The sequence below is a fragment of the Pectinophora gossypiella genome, unplaced genomic scaffold (genome assembly GCF_024362695.1).
Source record: "Pectinophora gossypiella unplaced genomic scaffold, ilPecGoss1.1 Pgos_31, whole genome shotgun sequence".
NCBI lineage: Eukaryota > Metazoa > Arthropoda > Insecta > Lepidoptera > Gelechiidae > Pectinophora > Pectinophora gossypiella.
In genome coordinates, this window is record NW_026063241.1 from 482,326 (window position 1) to 504,924 (window position 22,599).

At 33.7% G+C, this 22,599-nt stretch overlaps 1 protein-coding gene across 1 annotated transcript; it reads left to right on the forward strand.

Moving 5' to 3' along the window:
* The first annotated feature begins 2,270 nt into the window (after positions 1–2,270).
* On the forward strand, positions 2,271–3,847 carry LOC126380923 (uncharacterized). Its single transcript, XM_050030492.1, has 4 exons — positions 2,271–2,439; positions 2,605–2,694; positions 2,972–3,351; positions 3,822–3,847. Coding segments are annotated over exons 1-4 (498 nt in total). The 5' UTR covers positions 2,271–2,437.
* Positions 3,848–22,599: the final 18,752 nt, after the last annotated feature.

The following is a 22,599-nucleotide window of genomic DNA, read 5'->3' on the forward strand; positions in this document are numbered from 1 at the left end:
TTTCTGCCTAGCCCGGTAAGTAACCTTCCAGCAGGTACTGTTCCACATCGTGTACTTAAGTACCGCAACGGACAACAAGGATATATCTAAAACTCTTGTGCACTGTTTCAACACTATGAACCAAATGATCGCAAATTGCTATCTGAACTTATGAACCTGGTAGATCAAAAAGTCTTATTCTGAACAGGAATCACGAACTAAAACATTGTCATACGATTTGATTGAACGGTATCGTTTTTATGTCGCATTGTCATCTGTAGTCCTTACCGAAACAAAACGACATCATAAACTTGTAGGTAAAGAATAGGTGTCCAAGTTTTTGCTTTAACTAACAAGCGCAACGTGTTTAGAAAGTGAAGGTTCTGAATATGAATAAAGTAAATTTTCAAAATAAGAAGTAAGTATGTGGATTAGACATTTTTGTAAGATATGATTTTGATTATGATATTTCCTCCTTGTTCAGCGGAGAAATGAAGTAATGATACCGCCACAATTTGTATTATAATGTAGACAGTATTCTTAAATTATATTTATATTATATATTACTATATTTAATTATTAGTATTTTAAATTTATAAGGACACTATTATAAAAGGTGGGTTCAGATTATTATGAACATTTGTTTGGAAACAAGGTTATAACAATGCAGCAGACTCTCGAAATTGGTAGTGTGTTGGAAGTGAGAATTATCGCCCGTGGATGGATTTTGTGCGAGTTTTATGATGTTAAAATAATTGGATATGAGGAATACACTTCTATACTCCTCCCTGCTTGGCCTTTAAGGAGAAAGTTGCGTCATCTCGGTCAAATAATAAAGGCAACCGTGCTCAGAATTGACACTGACAAAAAATATGTTGACATGGTTGATAACTGCGATCGATAAGAAAGGCTATTATGATTCTTTTTATATGGTAAAAGAAAATATATGGTACTTCATGGCTTCGAAAGGTACGTTATTCATCGACGATTCATAAATAACTTTTGACTTGCAGATCCCTAATAATTATTCTCATGCAGCGACCGTTCATTTTTGCTGACAAGTTAAATGTGCTTTGTTTGTGTGTATACGTATTATCTATCTGTTTTGCTGATTGTGTTAGATGTTTGTTATGTGTGTATGTGTACAGTTGACAAAATATTTCGAAGCAATTTACGTAACTACTTACAAAAGTCGCAAATGATAATGACTTAAATGAAGTACATGTCGTAAAATCCGACATAGGGATTGTGTCCTTTCTAACATGATGAATAATTGTTATGGGCTACATGCTGATCCCCTGTCACTGTAAGGTTCACCATATCCATCTTAGGACTTCGTATCAACTGTAGCTGCAAGTTGTCTTTGATTACTTGTGGCTCTGCCCATCCCATTAGGGATTATGGGCGTGAGTTTATGTATGTATGTAGTTATACGTATAATTGGTATAAAATATTATATTCAATATAGTTAGTTAGGTACATACACGACGTTGCTCACCTCACTATAATCTTTTGTTAAGTCCAAAAATAATCTTTAAAAATATTAGAGTAAAAAATCTGCTGTTGTCCGAATAAATATTTATTGATTTGATTTGAAAAATACAAATGAACTATTCTGTGAACTGTACTCGGTTCCCATCAGCGGCGGTTTTATTGAATTAATGCGGTCCTATTGAAGTGTATCGTTTCAAATTACTTAGCAATAATAATTATCAAATGAAAAATGATATTTTTGTTTTCCACACTTTGCAAATTTTGCTGTGTAAGAATCAGAAATAACAAACATTTTAAATAAGTATAAAATTGTCATCACGTATGTATCCCGAAGGGGTATGCAGAGGTGGTTATAGATACCCACTACTCGCTAGATATGTTTAATTATTGGTTACAAATAAAAAATAAATTATATCCTAAACAACAAACATATCTCTAGACACGCTAAACTTTTTAAAAGGATTAAATACAACGTACATACCTGACGAGAATAAAAAATACTAGGCATTTTGTCTGATGTTAAATCTTACTATTCTGCCCTAAGTTATAACCCGAAGGGTAGGTTAATGTAATAGGACGAACCTATTACCATTAACCGGGCACAAATCCTAGAAACCACGCTATATCGACTATTAATGATTAACTCAAATCAAAATCAACATTAATGCAAACACATAAATTCTAATTTAGTGTTTTTTCTCTTATCTAGAGGTAAGTAATTAAGGTTAGAAAAATGTTGTCAACTCCTGGTGGCTGTTGTGCAACTTGCATCATTAAAAACCATGAACTTACTCAGACCACAATATTTTTTTGACGTGATTGAATCGCTCGCGAGTGCTAAGTACTTATCTGCGTGCTCATCTACGCTCGACATCCTCAAAGTTCAGCCCTTTGCAACTCGTTGCCTACATAGCTGCAAAGACTTCACACACGCTTCACAACGAGGATTCACTGCGTTGAAATAATGTTCGTAAGTTTTACTTTCTTCCTTATTTTAAGTTTATTTTACTTTAACTTAGACCTAATGAAAATTCAAATTTCAATTGCAGTTTTTCTTTAGTGTTCCAGTGCATTTTTAGTGTTTAAAAAAAATATGATATTGAAATTAAAACTAGTTTGTTCTCTTGATAGGTCGGACTCTGAGTATGAGAAGCGGGCTAGAAGGAGCAACCCGGACATCAAACATCTGGATTCGGACGACGACACAACTGCTTCAGTGAGGTGAATATTTTATCTTAGTAATTTCAATATGAGTTAGAGAGTTCTGGGCTATTGCTATAGGAATTATAATTTTGTTAAGGTGGATCATTTTCTATACCAAACTTACACGTATAGGTTTGCACAATTCACGTTTTGTTGATTATTTCAAAAGTACTTAGAAATATTTTTTTTCTCATTTTGCGAAAGCTGCAAATTTAATTTTTATCTGCTTTTAAGTAAGAAACAAAACATTTTGTAGTTTGAGATAAGCATTTAAACCTTTCTTTTATTTCTTTAGTTCCAAGAAGAAAAAGCAGCCGAAATCAACGGCATCAAAGCGCAAGCCTTCGAGCAGCAGAGCTGCTTCGCCACCAAAAAAAGCCTTAAAGAAGACTTCTGGCTGGTGCTTGGAAAGCGACAGCGACGACGACGTGGCTCGCTACAAGAACGCTACCGAGCAGATCAAGTCGGCCTTCACCAAGCGAGTAGCCGACGGAGTTGTGCGCCGTACAGCCGATCTCACCGGCGACTTATTTGTAGAGCTAAGGCTCTACAATATCAAAGACATACGTAAGGTACAGCCGAAGGACCGGTGGGAGAAAGCGACTTTAAGCTTAAAGTATCAAGCAGATAACGACGCGCCGGAGCTGGTGCCGTTACGAGAATTTGTCCGATGCTGTAAGAAGCAATTTACAGAAGAAGGTGTTTTTTTCGCAAATAAGAAATGAAATTCGCTTTCTCACGGTTATTCACGTACCCGTACATTTAAATGCCATCTTACTTATTTACTACTTTAATTTTAAACTTTCATGTTTTATTTTTCTAAAATTGTCTTAATTTGCTTTAGTGACTTAATGCTAGATATGTGTTTTAGGGTTCTATGAAATATAATATAAATAGTTTTGAATTCTATTAGCGCATTATAATTTACTTAATAAAAGTTAGATATCCCACGACGGAAAATATATCAATACACACACACTATATTTTCTTCTTCTAATATTTACATAACTATCTAACAAACTAACTGAGCTGCGACTCTGCCGTTCGAATATTCGACAAGCAAATATCTTGAACTTTAAAGGAGAAACATCTCTTTAGTTACATCTCTTTGGTTTAGTTTTAACTTTTAAATTATATTGTAATAGCTCCTTATTGTCCTCAAGATGTCTAAAGTTACCAGGTCCGTTTATTGTTCAGTTTGCGATTTATCTATAAAAAGTAAAGCTTTTTCCGCTCATTTGCGAAGTATTTTGCATAAAAATAACAGCTCTATTATAGAATGTGAAGGTATAGAAAAGATAACCAGCGCATTTCGCAGTCGTATCGCGTCATACCGGGTTCATTGCGAGAATGAAGAAAAGTATAGAGCCAGGCCACCGATTGCGTATCTGCGCGCACTGCGCCGACGCCTGCGCGCCCTGTTAGATGCGCGTCGCGAAGCCTTTGATACTATCAAAACTAACTTTGACTTTTTTGCAGAATTCTCTTTGCCTAATGATAATACAACCGAAACAAAGTCTTTCGCTACAGAAAACATAGTTTTGCATAAAAACTATGATTTCGATGAATTGTTTTCTAAAATTAGTCATATAATTTCTACAAAAATTGATGAATTTCAAGAGCGTGACAGCGAGTGGTCTTTCGTAGGGAATTTATATTTGGAAGTTAACATCAACAAATATAATCCATTAAGAGGTTCTGCATTTATTGATTTACCTAAAAGCATTAAATTTAGACGCGCTTGCGTTAACATACAAAATCGAGATAGCTTTTGTTTCTTGTGGTGCATTATGGCAGCGCTATTTCCTGTTAAAAATAATGCAAACAGAACATCATCTTATCCTCACTTTGATACTGTGCTTAACACCAGCAATATGTCTTTCCCGGTCGGTTTAAACGACATAAAGATATTTCAAAAGAATAATCCAAAGATCAGTGTCAATATTTACGGTCTCCAAACTACTCTAAAAAACAAAACCGAAGTAGTTGGTCCGCTCTACAAGACTGAACGAAAAAGAAAATATCATGTTAATCTTCTATTACTAGAAAACGGAACTCAGTCCCACTATTGTTTGATAAGACATTTAAGTCGATTGCTCAGAACGCAGATAACAAAACATCACGGTAAAATATTTTTTTGTGATGAGTGTATGATCTTCTTTAGCAACCAAGATAAACTTGACAAACACGTATGTAGTGGGGTCAAAACCATTTTACCAGACCAAGGCTCTATCATACAGTTCAAACATTTTGAAAGAATGCAGGATATGCCATTTGTCATTTACGCAGATTTCGAGTCTTTATTACAGCCAAATAATAATATAGAGCAGGACAAGTGCACACGAAATCTACAAAAGCATGTGCCTTCCGCATTTGGTTACTATGTTGTTTGCTCTTACGATAACTCTTTAAATCGGTATGTATCCTATCGCGGTAAGGATTGCGTCGACAAATTTATCGAATACCTTAGAAGAGATGTATTAAAAATTTATGATATTCTTAACAATCCTGTTAAAATGCTGCCCTTGACCGATGAAGAAAAGCAAAGTTTTTCTAAGTCCCATTATTGCTACTTGTGTAACAAACTGTTATTTGAAGACAAAGTTAGGGACCACTGTCATTTAACAGGTCGCTATCGCGGTGCTGCACATTCTTACTGTAATATTCGTTTTCGTTTGCCGAAATTCATCCCCATTTTTTTTCATAATTTATCAGGCTATGACAGTCATCTGTTTATACGTGAATTAGCAAACATTGCTGGTGACATTAAAGTGATAGCCAAAACCAAAGAGAATTATATTTCTTTTACTAAATTCTTTACAATAAATCACCAAGGTCAGCAAGAGTACGTACCTGTCCGTTTTGTGGATTCTTTCAAATTTTTGGGCACCAGAAATTAGCAGAAAATATAAATAAAGACGGTTTTACACACTTGGCACACTTTTATCCTGAAAATCGACAATTTAATTTATTAAGACGTAAAGGTGTTTATCCTTATGAATACATGACTAACTGGGAATCTTACACGGAAGATAAGTTACCACCGAGAGAGTGCTTCTATAGCAGTATAAGCGACGAAGTCGTTTCTAAGTCTGATTATAATCACGCATTAAGTGTTTGGCAAACATTTAATTTGAAAAATCTAGGTGAATATACCGACATATATCTAAAAACTGATGTACTGTTATTAGCCGATATTTTCGAAAACTTTCGCGCAACGTGCAAAAATAACTATAGGTTAGATCCAGCGTTTTATATGACTGCTCCAAGTTTAAGTTTTGATGCTATGTTACTGAAGACTGAAGTTAAATTACAACTTATAGAAGATTTAGAAATAATTCGTATGATTCAAAAAGGTATTCGCGGAGGAGTTTGTTTGTGTTCTACTAGGTACGCGAAAGCTAATAATAGGTACCTGTCAGATTATGATTCTAAAATTGCAGAGAGCTATTTATTATACATAGATTGTAACAATCTATATGGATTCGCAATGTGTGGTTTTTTGCCACACTCAAATTTCGAATTAATTTCCAAAACCGAAATCGATTCTCTTGATATACTTAACATTCCAGATAATTCGAGTTACGGTTATATCTTTGAAGTAGACTTAGAATATCCTGATCATCTGCATGACTTACACAACGACCTTCCATTTTGTCCTCAAAAATTTAAACCCCCCGGATCAAAAACTTCGAAATTAATTCCTAATTTATACGACAAATTTAGGTACGTTATTCACTATTTGCATCTAAAAACATGCTTAAAACATGGTTTAAAATTAAAGACAATTCATAGAGCTATCAAATTTCAACAAAGTCCGTTCTTAAAACAATATATCGATTTAAATACAGAGTTGCGTAAAAAAGCAAAGTCTCAATTTGAACAGGACTTCTTCAAATTACTAAATAATAGCATTTTTGGTAAAACTTTAGAGGACACTGAGAAAAGGTTAAATGTAAAATTAGTAAATCAGTGGTCGGATTCAAGAAATAAGACCAAGAAGCAATTAACAGCGGAGCATTTAATATCAAGGCCCAACTATAATAGTTCAACTATTTTTACAGATAATTTTATTGCAATTCAGATGAAACCAGAAACAATAACTTTAGATAAACCTATTTATATAGGTTTTACGGTTTTAGAGATTTCTAAAAGCCATATGTACGATTTTCACTATTCTGTAATGAAACCAGTTTACGGACCTGATATTAATATTTGTTATACAGATACTGACAGTTTCTTGTATTATATAAAAACCAAAGACATATACAAAGACCTAAAACTGAGCTTTGAATCGTATTTCGATACGAGTAATTATGATGAAAACAATGTATATGAGATTATTTGTCGTAATAAAAAGATACCTGGCTTGTTTAAAGACGAGTTAGGCGGCAAACTTATTGTTGAATTTGTAGGCTTAAGATCTAAACTGTATTCTATCAAGACCGAAGAAATAGAATTAAAAAAGGCTAAGGGAACAAAAAAGTCTGTGATTAAAAATATGCATTTTAAGGATTATAACAAAGTTTTGATGGAAAATGATGTGATCCGAAAAAAGAATATTATATTTAAATCTCTTAGACACGAAATTTTTACACAATCTGTTAATAAGGTAGCACTATCGTCAAATGACGATAAACGTGTTATATTACGAGATCAGATTTCAACTCTGTCGTGGGGTCATAAAAAAATATTTTGAGTTTTATATATCAACAGATTAAAATTTAGCTTTTAATTAGTATTAAGAACCAATATATGTTGTGCTTCGGAAGGCACGTTAAGCCGTTGAGGGCTACTAGCAAAACGCTTGCACAAATTGCAGTGGAGTATATGCTCCATTCCCCTCCGGTTGATTGAGGGGAGGTCTATACCTAGAATTTTATGTTTATGTTTTTACTGTAATAAAGTATTAAAATTCATGTTTGTTTTTATTTTTCTGGAAGCAAAACTTAAACTGAAGACCATCAAATTCTCGAAATATCTTTTGACATTCATACAAGTTTATAACAAAAAAATATAATATTCATACAAGATTTATAGCTGGAATTGCAATTTCACGTGGTATTTCTTGGATTTGATGGGTTATAGATATTATTTTTTAACAAAAGTCATTCCTTGATAACATAACTGCTTACGCCTGCTTTAAACAAGTAGAGACATGTTCTTAAAAAAATACTGCAGGTAGATCACGTGGCAGTCCAACTAACTCATATTTGTAACATGAGCTATAAGGCAAACCCTATATGACAGAATGAATAAGTAATACTATTTCCTATTCACTAGCTTAGGTTGGAATTTGCAAGCTCAACAGTTCATACAACTGCCTTTATCTTTAGACTCAGCAGTTTTATTTTATTTTGAAGAAATAATTCATTCTGTTGTCTACTTTCATAGCAAACAGTTCTGAGTTACCTAAACACGTATATCCTCCCTGATTATCAATTTTGATCATGTCGAGACAGCAGCTACAACTATCTTCGGCAGAAGCCTCGTTTATCATAAATATGAGTCCCGATATTCCTAAATATATAATCAAACTCGAAATTTTGCATACGGAAGAGACAGATAGTGAAGTAAGCGTGAAATTGAATTCTAGAGCCCAGTACGTGGTACATAACAATCGTGATAACGTTCTATACAAGGCACTTCAACTTATGTACCAAATGGGTTCTGAAGTGGCGGCAAGAAATGAAAGTTTAGACAATATAGTGCAGTCTCATCACCAGTCATACTCAGGTAAGCATTACTAGTTTTTATTTAGTGAGTAATTAGCGCCTCTTAGTCTACAACGTGTCATCAATTTTGATTGCTTGATTTAAAATAAGTGCCAGTGAGTTTTAAGTTTAATATTAATGTGTTTTCTAACTCTCAAATATCTAAGTATTAATATATTATTTATTTTGTTTCAGATAACCTATGATTGCGAAATTTACTAATTGTAATTTATCATGAAATCTTCAAGAACAGGCGAAAACCCTGGTACAAACAGTAGTCTCAAAATTAAAAGAAAGTCAAATAAAACGAAACCTCTTCAATCTTTCGTAATTAGAAAGGAGCCAAGAAAGGGAATTCGTCTTATCAAAATAACCATCCAGGACTTGATCGAAGAAGCATCGTCATCACCCCAGACAGCAGATAGTGACAGTGTTGTGTTAAATGCGCAGTATGTTGTTAAAGACGCTGTTGATGACATTTTCGACCAAACCGAAAACATAGTTAACAAAATATCAAAAAAGTTAAGTAGTGATGATATATTTTACAACTTTTAAAGGAATATTTTGTATTTTTGTAATAAGTATTCACAAAAAAATGTTAATTTATTGTTATGAAAGTAGACAACATTATCGTTAATGTGAAATAAATAGTGAATGAAAATTTAATTAATAGGTGTTTAATTTCATGCCTTCCTTAACATCAAAAAATAAAATAAAACAAATCAAATCAGTCACATTTATCTTTATTATTATAAAAATGTTTGAAAAGGTACACATTATTGTCTATATACCATTTTTTTAAACATATAACGTTCTGAAGTGCACACTGTTTCAAATGATGAACACATCTTAAGTTTTTAATAATATAGTATTTTTCATGCAATTTAATCAAACTTGGACAACCTTCCTCTCCTATGTCAACAATATTACAATCTACACACAAGTTTTTAATCCACTCAATTTTTTCACTACCTTTAACAAATACATTTTTATTTTTTAAGTAAACTGGTATTAAACGTAGAAATTCACGATAGTCTACGAAACCTTCACTCCAAAATAGTCCTCGATACCTTTCTAACCACCTCACTTGTTTTCTTTCTTCAGCTGACAAAGTAGAGTATGCAAAGGGTGGTTTCACTAAAAAATTTTGAGTAGACGCCTTTGTTGCTATTGCACACTCCTTCACAATAAAGTTATTATTAATATCTTTAAATCCTTGAAGATCAACGAAGATGATATTTGTGTTCATGATATTTTTTTTACTATGCTGCTTAAAGGTTTGTACTCAAAAATACAATCGTTTAATATTAAACAATAAGCTGCAGTCTGATCAGGTATATCTTGGTCAGCTTCTATTTCAACTCTGACATCTACTGAGCCTTTTAAAGTTTCTTGTTGTCGACAGCAGTCAATGACAAAAAGGGGGGCAATATCTTTAAATTCTTTCAGACTTAACAACGGCTCAGCACGTCGTCCGTAATACGACTGTTGGAATCTTGTATATAACTCGTATAATAAAGATATTTTATTGTCAGAAAAACTTACATTCAAATTTTCATATGGATAATATATTTGATTCAAGAACACTTTAACACCAGTTACATTACAATGGTCAAACTCTGACATAGAACTCTTTACATTTTGTTTTCTATTCGTTTGTAATCCAATTATTATAAAGCGTGGTTTTTCTATTTGAGAAGACGTTTTGATTGACCAAGTATGTTTTTGCGTTTTAGGAAGCAAAGGATACTCATAAACATCCCAATTTCTAAAAGCTAAGGTGATAGAACGGTCTCTCTCTAAATGTTTCAGTAGGTTAACTCTCTCGCGATCAGAAACTTTAATGTGAGGTACACGCCAAACTATTTTGGTGATAATAATATCATCTACTACTTCTCCAGTGCTCAGTCGTAAAGCATTTAAGTTAGTATTACTTCTTAATAAAACCAACTCGTGTTTACAGTTTATTATGATTTTTTTATAATCCTCTGCAAAACCTAATATTTTATTTAAAGGTATAGATACAGAAAATATTCCACTATTGATATTCTTAGAACCATTAATTGACCAACCCCATATTTTTGCTGATTTTGATTCATTTTCATTCATAGACAAATATGATTTCATAGTTGTTGTTATACCTGCATTTTTAATTTTATCAATTTCTATTCCATTTAATTCGTAACGAATATCTTGGAACAAAAATAAGATAGCATTATTGATAAAATGTATGTCTGTAACCGTTGCTTTATCATCATTTTTGTATACGTTTACTTTACCCTCTATGAATAAAGTACTCATGGAAGGCAACACATACAAATCTTGCTGATTAATAGGGATCCGGATTTCATCGTTCTTGTTGAAACTTGTTACATATGGTTTGTAGGAATGAAATTCGAAACTTTCAATGCTGTTATCAGACACTGGGGACTCTAACACGTTTAAAATATTCATTTTAATAAACCAATTAATTTAAGAAATTGTTTATTTTCTTTAGATATTTTTTTAAGCCTTTTCGTAGGTGTTATTTTTCGCGAAGCGCTTTGTAAACTAACAGTATTTTGAATTGTTGTCGTGGTTTTATTGTAAACTAACATTTTTTCCTGAGATGTAAATACAACTGTATTTCCTCACCGCGTAAATTAACTAAATTGTTTTTTGCGTCGAGCAGTCTTATATTTATTTGGCTAACTGAGTTTTGATTAACAGGAAAATAAATTAAGTTTTTAGGTATTTCTATAATGCGATAGCCTGGTGGTACATTAGGCACAAATTCATAAATTATATGACTGGGTACTCCATTAACGAAGGAGCCACTAACAATATCACACTCTATTCGCACAATAGTTGTAGCTATAATATTAACTGGAAAGTGCGACTCATGTAAGGTTTCTGATTTTAATATTTCTTTATTAAAACCAAATAGGTCACCAAACGAATTGTCCTTTTCAAAGTGTATGTCTTTTGAACTATAAAGTTTAGTTTTCAATGTGTTATTATTAGATGATAATCTTAATACACAATCTTTAACGTTTTTTTTTAAATAATCAAATATATCTTGGAGTTCATACGAACCCTCCGGTAGTTGAAGAATTCCATTTTCTCCGTAAAAGAACATATTATTTTCTGAATCGATGTTAGGTATTGAATTAAATGTCGAAAAATATAACAATGCACACTCATATTCTCCCTTCAAATCCAGAGCTGGTGAATAATATGTCGTCAACGTAGATTCGCATCCAGTTATAGACAGAGTGAAAGCCATTGTTGAAATGAATACTAATACGTGTTGTGTATCATTTTATTTTATACTCTTTCCAAAAGTTTTTTAAGAATTTAATACATAAGTGACCACAATTGGTGGTACCGAATGTTTGAAATTGACAGTAATTATAATTAATCAAAGTGTCCTTCAAGTAGTGAATTAGCTCTAGAGGAGGTTTCAGGTTACCGAAACTATCAAAATATTGGCAGTAATTATTTACTTTAGCGTAAGCTACCCAATGAGTACCAGAATTTTTAGAACTATCTAGGTTCAAAACAGCGCATTCAATTTTTCTGGGCTTTCTTGGCAGACTATCTCTCATAAAAACACCACGAAAATAAGGCAAGTTTTGAGTATGTTCTAATATGTCGATATTGGTTAGAGCTCGTGTGGGTAGCCGCTTTTTCAGTTTTTTGGATGGGTTAGATATAATCCACTCCCTTTCTTGTAGGGTTTTACATAAAGCCCTTTTCCAATAGCAATAGATTCCATCATCTTATTGTGTCGTTCAGATTCTTTAAGATTTTGTTGTGCTGATTTGTAATCGTTTACTGCTTTAGCAATACCAGCCGCACCACCAGCTAGAGTGCCAAGTGCTGATAATCCAGCAAATATAGGTATCAATGGTAATATTCCACCAGTCTTTTTTGGAATGGGAATTAAGCGCGGTAAATGTACTCCTTTTTTCTTGTTGAAGATCTTTTTTGCTGCTAGGTAAGCAATCTTTATTGCCGTTTTGTTGTCCTTGCATTTTATTTTTTTCAAATGTGTACGTATTTTACTAACGCCATTCTTAAATGCATTAATACCAGCACCGGCTTTTAATTTGGCCTTCATAGCATTCTTTACTAACCATGAAGCCATTTTCTCACCCTTTCCTGCATCCTTCGATCTCAATCTTTGACGCGCAATTTTCATTAGTTCAAAATCTGCTTTATGTCTAATATCTAAATTCTTGTTAGTGTAAGCTATGTCGTGATGCATGCAAGCTTCATCTAACTTATTTATTCCTCTATCGCCTCTCAATAATCTTTTCTTTAGTTTTGTTCCTGGGCCGCAGAATTGATAACCTGGTAAATGTAACTCGACTGGCAAATTACTTATTATGTTATTTAGAAGACCACTTCCTTTCATTGATAGAAATTTAATGAGACAATATAACGGTTATCTTTCTTTTATACATCCTATTTCAAATCATTTATGCTAATCCAGCTATTCTCATTTTTATTTAATCCCAACCATTTTACAAAAAGTTTATTACCTTTTCTTTTAATAACCTTTTCAATCAAGTACACATCTGGAAATTTTGTTTTTTGTAATTCATATTCGTAAAATGAACCAAGAATATTTTCTTTATTTTTGTCTTGTAAATGATAGGTTATGGGATTAGTGTTGTTAACTTTCACTATATTAAATATTTCTGTAGACCAGTTCGGTGTGTACCCTTTATAAAAGTCACTTTTGTGCTTGCCAATGCGTACTTGGTCACCAATTTGGTATTTTGCTTTTGTTTTTTTTCTTTTAACTTGTGAACTGAGGATGTTTTCTTTTATAATGTGTTCATTTTCCTTATTTACATCTATCGGTTTAAATTTAGTAGTACGATGCACACTATTGTTATACGATGTAACAGCTAAATCTAAAATTTTCGGCACCCATTTATATTTGCCTTCTAAGCTAAAATATTTATACAGTTTACTTTTTAACGTTCTGATCAATCGCTCCACTATTGAGGCCTTTTTTGTAGAAAATGTTGAATAATGTTTAATACCATACTGCTTCATCAAATTTTGGAAAGAAGCGTTAAAAAACTCCTTTCCTTGATCTGTTTGTAAAAAAGAAGGAGTGCGTGCAGAACTATCTAAAATATTTAGCATAGCTTGCACAATCATATTTTTTGCTTTTGATTTTATTGGTATAGCCCAAGAAAACTTAGAAAAAGTATCAATTACAACCAGTATGTACTTAAAACCACTATTATAATGAGAAAATTTTTGCATGTCAATAAGGTCTGCTTGCCATAAATCATCGATTCCTTTAATAACTGTTGGTCGACGAGGAAAATTCCGTCTCGCAGGTTTATGTAGTTCTTCCACGATACTCTGTTTACTCATGCTGCTTTTTTAGAGGTATTTTTGTTTGATATAGTTGCAATTATTTTATCGATTTCAGGCTTATTATAATAGCTAGCTGACAAAGCTACATATAATTGTTCTTTAAACTGTTTTAAATAAGAGTCTATTTCACTTTTAACTTTCTGTTCAAATTCTTTGGTAGAATATATTTGTTTCAGTTTCGTTTCAATGTATTGTTTATTAACTGCTTCATCATTAAATGACGGAGAAGGTAGTCCTCGTAAGCGTGTGAGCTTTAAATCAAAGTCTCCTGTATCTGATTTCACTAAAGTATCATTTAATGCTTCGAAATAATCTGATAGACGTAAACGTTTATGTACGTGATGACCAAATTTATCTATGTTCATTTTTGTGTTAACAAATGCACAAATAGAAGTCAACTGTACAAATTTTGTCATTATATCTTATTTTATTTAATAATATTAGCTTCACGCAATTCTTCTATAATTGAAATAATTTCATTATCCAACCCAGTGTTGCCAGCGTCACGGGATGCAACAAGCAATTTTAACCTTTCTACCAATTCGTTAGGATCATCCCAATAAACGAAATCTGTATTTTGATTTACTTTCTTTAACAGGGGAAGACCTCTTCCTTGTGTAAGATTTTCGGTACTTGAAAAATCTCTTTCTTTTGAATGTCTGAACAGCGGTTTTATAATACGTAAATACTTTAAACCCTTATTGCTCTTTATTGGTTTCTTTTGATCATAGTCTCTACGATGCGCGTTGGTTTCAAGCAACGCAACCTTATACGCTTGTTTATCCTGTTCTGTAACTAATGACAGATTAGGTGTCTTTTTTGTTAATAATTCCATAAAACCTGGAGTTTTTTCGAAATTAAGATTACCAATATGTAGACCATCTTCTTCATCTGACACTCGTGTAATACCCATCATAAGCTTTCCACGATCATATCTTAATCCAAAAGGAACATCTCGTATAACATCAGATGATAAAGACCACGATGATACATTTTTAAGTGGACTTGAATCCGACTCCAATGTTTTGAATGATTCATTACTAAAATTATTACTGCCGTATGAGTCGTTGACTGGAGTACTTAGGAGTGGGGGCTTAGGAGTAGCTTCATTTAAATCATCTTCGCTCGAACAATCGTAACTACTATCGCTTTCGACTGATTCTTCTTTTTCAGTTTTAAAACTATTTTCAAAATCGTTTATATGGTCTTTCGCAGGCTTAGCTGCGATTTCCTTCAATGGTTTGGATATTGGTTCGAAAATAGTTTCTAAAATTTGTTCATTATTATTTTTAATATTCCTCATCATCTTCACTTTTTTCTTCACTGCAGATGCAGATTTTATGATTCGTTGTTTAAGGTCTTTTTCCATTTGGGATTGACTTCGGTGCTGTTCAGTTTACAAATGAAAGCTAAGATCCAATGATGTATTTAATATACCAGTTCAATCGAGAACAATAAATGTATCAAATTTCATCCTATAACACCCATTATTTTTTTCACAATCTTTATTAATCACAACATAACTGTATTGTTTTTTCCATACTTTAGAACACATTTTACGAAATTGTATCCAGGACATATCAGACCCAACATGTTCGTCATATATGTGTCTTAAATTTATATCATCTTGTTTAAATAGCACAATCAGATTTGCATTGTCTCTAATAAGTTGCTTTGGGACTTTGGTATATGTTTGATTTAAATAAAAGCAATCAATATTTTTGTGTCTTCCCATAGAAAAGTAATCTCGAATATTGTTTTGATTTTCACAGGCTACGTCGTCAAAAATTATTATGGAATTAGGCTTGGCGTGATGAGGACTCAAAATTTCTTCACTTTCAGTATAGTTTTCAAATGTTACGTTTGGTACCAATTTTAATACCTTTTCTAAGAAGATATATTTTGGTTGGTAAAGAGATTTTGAATAAATATATAAGTTATCAAAACGTAAACCGTCTTCATGTAATAAAAGTCCTATTACTAAATTTGTCTTTCCACAGTTTGACGGACCACAAACTATGCATCGAATTGAATTTGGTAATAGTTTACCGTGACGGTGTACTTTAGAACCATTCGTAACAGGACAAACGTTATTTAGGTTCAAGGATTGTTTTTGTTTCATAAATTTCATCACTCGTGTGTATCTCCGGAGCCGTCTGTCATGTACTAAAATCTTAAGTTGTTGACCTAAGTATATATGTTAAAATGATTCACAGTACGAAACAACACAATAAGCAAAGGTTAGTTGATTTTCAATTGCAATCGGTCTCCACAATTTCGAATCAGTTATTGGGCATTCTAAATCATCTTTTTTCGAAATGAAGCGAAACAGCTCGCTCGTCGGGCGAGCGAGCTGTGAGTGAAATTGAGAAAAAAAGATAATTTAGAATGCCCAATAACTACCTACTTATCAGTTAACCGCCAATTATTTGAATAAATACCTTCCAGTGTTAAATAAAAACAGTGTTATCTAAGCTCAGTGTTAATGTGAAGCAATAGTGTTAATGTTTATGTACAGAGAATAGAACTAGTGAGGAAAACTTTAAATTTTCTCTTTTTTTAACCGTTATAAATAGTAGTGATAATACAAAATATGTGACAGCGACATCTAGTGGAGGATAGCAGTACTACTAGATTAAGTCACTCAACACAGAGGGCGCTGATAAATATTTTTAGTTTCGACACCTAGTGGTGGATAGCATAACTACATAAATTAGCTTTTCACCAATAGAGGGGGTATTTCTGATAAGGCAAGATGACTCTATGTTGTAAAAAATGTAAGAATACTGCGCAGATGAGAGATACAATTCTATGCTCCATATGTAATAATAGATATCACTTTGATTGTTGCGGATACTCTGAAAAAATGTACCAATTGTCAACCACGGAGAAAAGAAAGGAATGGAAATGCAATACATGTTTAACAAATAAGAAAACTATCACAGTAAAACCACAAACTAAGATAGTAAATACACATGAAAACGTGACAACAAGAAAAAGGGGCACAAATTCTCAAAAGGTTATACAAAAATGTGTTCCTTCCACTTCTGAAAACACAACATTAAATTCACATACACTGGATACAACATTTTTATCAGAAGGAGACACCTGTGAATACACTTCGCCAGATATAGAATCTAAGAGTACGGAGGACCAATCGTGTATTCTGGATCTAAAACAACAAATTAACATGCTTACCTCGGATTTAATGACAACGCAAAACGAACTTGAAAACACGATCTGTGAAAACTATGAACTCAAGAAAACTATTAATAAACTAACGCAAGAGGTGGAAGTCCTAAAAACGATATGTACAAGTCCATCCATTGAAACTACTAATGCTTCGACACCAAAGAATAAAAGGCAATCCACTATCAATAATGATAGACATATCTCTGATAACCTATCATTTGAGAAAATTGAATTAGAAAATCAGATTTCAGGACTACAAAAACAATTATCACAGGGCGCCGAAGAGATAGCAGAACTGAAAAAGAAAATAAATAGATTAGAATTGAAACTTAGAGCAGCCCCGAATGCGAGCACTGTAAATCAGGAATCACTACCACACTGCAATAAAAGGACACAAATAACAAACAAGCAACGTAAAGATAAAATATCTATCATAAGCTCAAACAAGAAAAACAACATTTTAACTATTGCACAAAGTACATTTAACGAAGAAAACTACGACCTGTGTCATTACCTTAAACCTAACTGCAACATGAAATTGTTACTAAAAGAAATAGAGCTAAAAACTGTTAATCACACGTTAAATGATTTCTGTATCATACTACTCGGAGAAGAAGACTTTAATACCTCAAATAACTATCAAGATCTTGTGCACTTTATTGGGGATAAATTACGGAAAATAGTTAATACAAACTTTATAATATGCTCACCAACTTTCAAAAGCTGTGCTAATGTATTTAACAGTAGAGTCGAACATTTTTGTAGACTACTCAATGAGGATGTCATTAAGCATGAGTACGCTTATTTGGTAGATTCCAACCTAAGTCTACAATATAACGAGACTATGTTCCACAAATGGAAAGGTACGGTTAATAATTATGGCATGCGTGCGATCTTTCATGACATTTATGAAAGGGTCGCAGAAATTCAAGCATGGAATGATTCCAATATAACGTTGGAAAAGCACTGTGAAAGCAAGGATAATAAGAGTGAGGAATTGTTTTTTCGAGAATAATATCTACTTGCTTCATCAAAATATTGCTGGTTTAATAAAGAAAACAGATGAGTTGACCATACATATACAAGATCTAAATAATAGAAAAATCAATGTTGAAATAATCTGCATTACTGAACACTTCATTAAAACCAATTATGAACATTTTCTTACAATTCCTAACTATAAAATGGCCGCAAGCTACACCAGAGACGACGCTAAGAGAGGAGGAGCATGTATCTTAGTGAGAAACGGACATCAATGGAAAGAACTTTTAGAAGCTAAGACTCTATCTGTGTCTGGAACGTTCGAGTGCTGTGCTATAGAGCTAGTTAACTATGAAATAATAATAGTATGTGTGTATAGAGTGCCTAAAAAAGATAATATTAGTGATTTTTTTAAAATACTGAACAACTTATTGATAAAAATTGACCGATACCGTAAACAACATCTTATTATCACTGGTGATTTCAATATTGATAGACTTACTAGGAATAATCATGCTTTGGAATTTGAATACATACTTCTAAATCATAACTTGAAACTTGCAATAAACCAACCTACTAGATTAAAAACCCAAACATGCATTGATAACATCGCACACGACTATAACAGACAGTTGAAAACTGAAGTCATAGACTATGCTCTATCTGACCATACTGCCCAGATTATTAAAATACCTGTTAGAAAGATATCAAAAATAAATTACTGGAAAGATATACGACGAGATTATAGTGCGGAAAATATCAGCAAATTCGTGCGGTGTCTTGAAAAACTGAACTTTTCCGATGTATTTCAAGCTACTAATCCCGATAGAGCCTATGCGTGTTTTATTGACATTGTACAATTGATGTATAACTTATGCTTTCCCAAGAAAGTAGTAAGAATGAATGTTTTTAAAAGTAATACATGGATATCGCGAGGAATAAGGGCTTGTAGTAAGAAAAAAAGATATCTTTTACATCAATATAGATGCAAACCGTCTGAATCTAATAAAGTCATTTTCAAAAAATATTCGAAACTTTTAAAAACTATTATAATAAAAACGAAACGAGCACAAAATATGAATAAAATTAAAAATTCATCTAATAAGGCAAGATCTACATGGCAAATAATTAATAGCTCAAAACAGAATATTACAATAGATAATATATCAAAAATTAAAGAGAAAAATAAAATTACTACAGACCCTGGCGAAATATCTAACATGTTTAACAACTACTTCATTGATAAAATAAAACCTGTAAGTAATCAAGCATCCAATAGCTGTCCTATTATTGAAACCAACAATCACTCTATGTTTATGCCGCCTTGCTTACCAACTGATATAAGTTTAATAATAAAAGCACTAAAAAATACAAATAGTGTGGGTCATGATGAAATCTCTACAAAGATTCTAAAATCAGTTTCTGACATCATTAGCTTTCCATTGAGTCATATACTAAATCTATCAATCAGTGAAGGAATTTATCCGGAAGTTTTAAAAACAACAATCATTAAACCCATTTTTAAAAAGGGAAATAAAGATCAAATGGATTGTTACAGGCCAATAGCACTAATACCTGTTATATCAAAAATATTTGAAAAGTTTATACATAAACAAATCTGCAATTTTCTAAATAAATATGACATACTGGCAATGGAACAAAAAGGATTTAGAGAAAACAAAACTATAACTATGGCTATTTATGATTTGTTGAATAAAGTAATTACTAAAGTAGACTGCAGAATTCCTATTTGCTCTATCTTCTGTGACATGACCCAAGCTTTTGATCACGTGAATCATCAACTTTTATTAAAAAAGCTTAATACTTACGGCATTAGAGGCAACATTCTTAGACTAATTGCATCATACCTAGAACACAGAAAACAATTCACAGAAATAAAGAAACTTGATATACACACAAAATTGATAAAGACCTACAGATCAAATACAAGAGTGAATACTTACGGAGTCCCACAAGGCAGTGTGCTGGGGCCGCTTCTGTTCATTATCTATATAAATGACCTCCCGAAAAGTACGAAACAGCATATATCGCTTTTTGCTGACGATAGCACAATTACGATTGACTTAAAGAACGTTGCCACGTATGAAGCAGATATTCTGGATGCATTCAGATCAGTAATAGAGTGGTTAAATAATAATAATTTAAAAATAAATCTTGAAAAGACGAAAGTAATTCACTTTGCACAGCGGATATCACCACATAATGTAAATGTTGGTTACGAAAATAAATGTATCAATCCTGTTAATAATACGCAATATCTTGGGCTAACTATAGACTCTAAACTTAATTGGAAACTACAGGTAGAGAGGCTATGTAATAAACTTAGTACCTCAGCATATGCACTTCATAAACTTAGACCGATTACAAACTTAGATACTCTACTGACGGCGTACCATGGTATCGTAGCACCCTTTATTCGGTACGGTATAATATTCTGGGGAAATTCTACAAATAGAGAGCTAGTATTTCGAGGACAAAAACAATGCATACGATCCATGTTTGGTATACCGTCAGATGAAAGTTGCAGACCATACTTCAAAAAATATAATATACTAACATGCCCATCTATATACATACTAGAAATAGCTCTGTTTGTGAAAGCTAATCCCGAATTGTTTCCTAGACTGTGTGAGACAGTAAGGCGCAGTAGACGTGACGAAGACGTTGTTCGAGTACCTCGTGCTCACACAGCTCTCATGCGCAATAGTGTTATATGTATGGCTCCAACTATATACAACAAAATACCGAAAGAAATAAGAATGTTGCAACACGAGAAATTCAAAAAAATGTTAAAGTTATTATTATTGGATAAATGTATATATGATATAAGAGAATTCACGAATACCTAATTATTACTGAAGTTTGCTATGTAAGTATCTAATCTCAAATGACTATTTTTTTTCTTTAATTTCCATATGTGCTTTTACATTTTAATTATAAACATTATTTAAATATTTGTATACCTATCTGTAGGTGGAACATAGAGAACTAACTGTAACATAAACCTGTAACACCAATTTTATGTACCTATGTTCAATGCAAATAAAGAATCTGAATCTGAATCTGAATCTGAATCCGTAACAACCTTCCCTGTAACAGTATGGCAGGACACTCGCCAGTGGTACAGTGTGCCGTGTTCCTATATATAAGTAAATACCTATTTAGGGCTATGTCAACATCTAAACCTTGGACAATCGCTTTTTTAATAACTCTTTTGCAAGTTTTAACCGCATTTTCTGCAGCTCCGTTAGATGACGGATGATAAGGCGCCGAAAATACATGTTCGACACCATTATTTATCAAAAATGTTGCAAATTCCTCACTCGAAAATGGCGGACCATTGTCGCTAACTACTTGCTTCGGCAATCCGAATCGTGCCCACATTTCCCTAAGCTTACCTATCGCTGACTTGGCGGATGTGGAGGCAACTTTTGTAATTTCTATCCACTTGGAATACGCATCAACTACTACCAGATAGGTGATACCGGCTAGCGGTCCTAGGAAATCCATGTGCACCCGCGACCACGGGCAGTCGGGGCGCGGCCAGGCGCGCGGCGCGTGCCTGTCCGGCGCGTCTGCCGTGCTGGCGCACACGCCGCAGGCGCGGCACACCGCCTCCACCGCCTCGTCCAGCCCGGGCCACCACACGTAGCTTCGAGCCAACTGTTTACTTTTAGTAATGCCCATGTGGGAGTCGTGCAATTCTCGTAAAACTCTCTCCGTGCAAGCCGCCGGTACCACCACTCTGTGACCCCACATAACACATCCTAATTCTTCGTACAGTTCCTTTCGTCTATTAAAGAAAGGCTTTATCTCTCTCATATCTACATCTAATGGCCATCCATCCCTAATATAGCTCAAAACCTTACCTAATATTGGGTCTTTCCCCGTTTCCGTTTGCAATACGTTATAGTCTAAAAGTAAAGCTTCTGAAGCGAAATGCAAATAGGTCTGTTCCGGGCATTCTTGACTATCATCACACTTGTTTTCTTTGTGAGCTAAAATCATACGTGATAACGCGTCAGCGACATTGTCCTCTGAACGTACATATTCTATGTCGAAATCGTAAGCAGTAAGAATAAGTGCCCATCTCTGCAGCCTACTTGCCGTCATACTCGGGATACCTTGGTGAGGACCGAAAATCGTGACCAACGGTTTGTGGTCAGTCCTCAACGTGAACCGCCGCCCGTAAATATATTGATGAAACTTTTTAACTGCGAATACTATAGCGAGGGCTTCTTTTTGTATTTGGCTATAATTAATCTCGGCTGAGGTGAGCGCGCGCGAGGTGCACATGACGGGCCGCTCGGCGCCCGTGCCGTCGCGCTGCGCCAGCACCGCCCCCAGACCCCGCGCGCTCGCGTCGCACGTCACCACGAGCGGCGCCGCCGGCTCGTAGTGGCAAAGCGCGACCGCCTCGCTTAGCCGTCGCTTCACCTCCCGGAATGCCCCCTGTTGTTGCTTACCCCAGTTCCAAACAGTATCTTTTTTTAGCAATTCGTATAAAGGATTCAAATAAATACTTAAATTCTTTATAAACCGACTGTAAAAATTAACCATGCCTAAAAAAGATCTTAATTCAGACACATCATTTGGTGAAACCATATCCAAAATGGGTTTAATTTTATCCGGA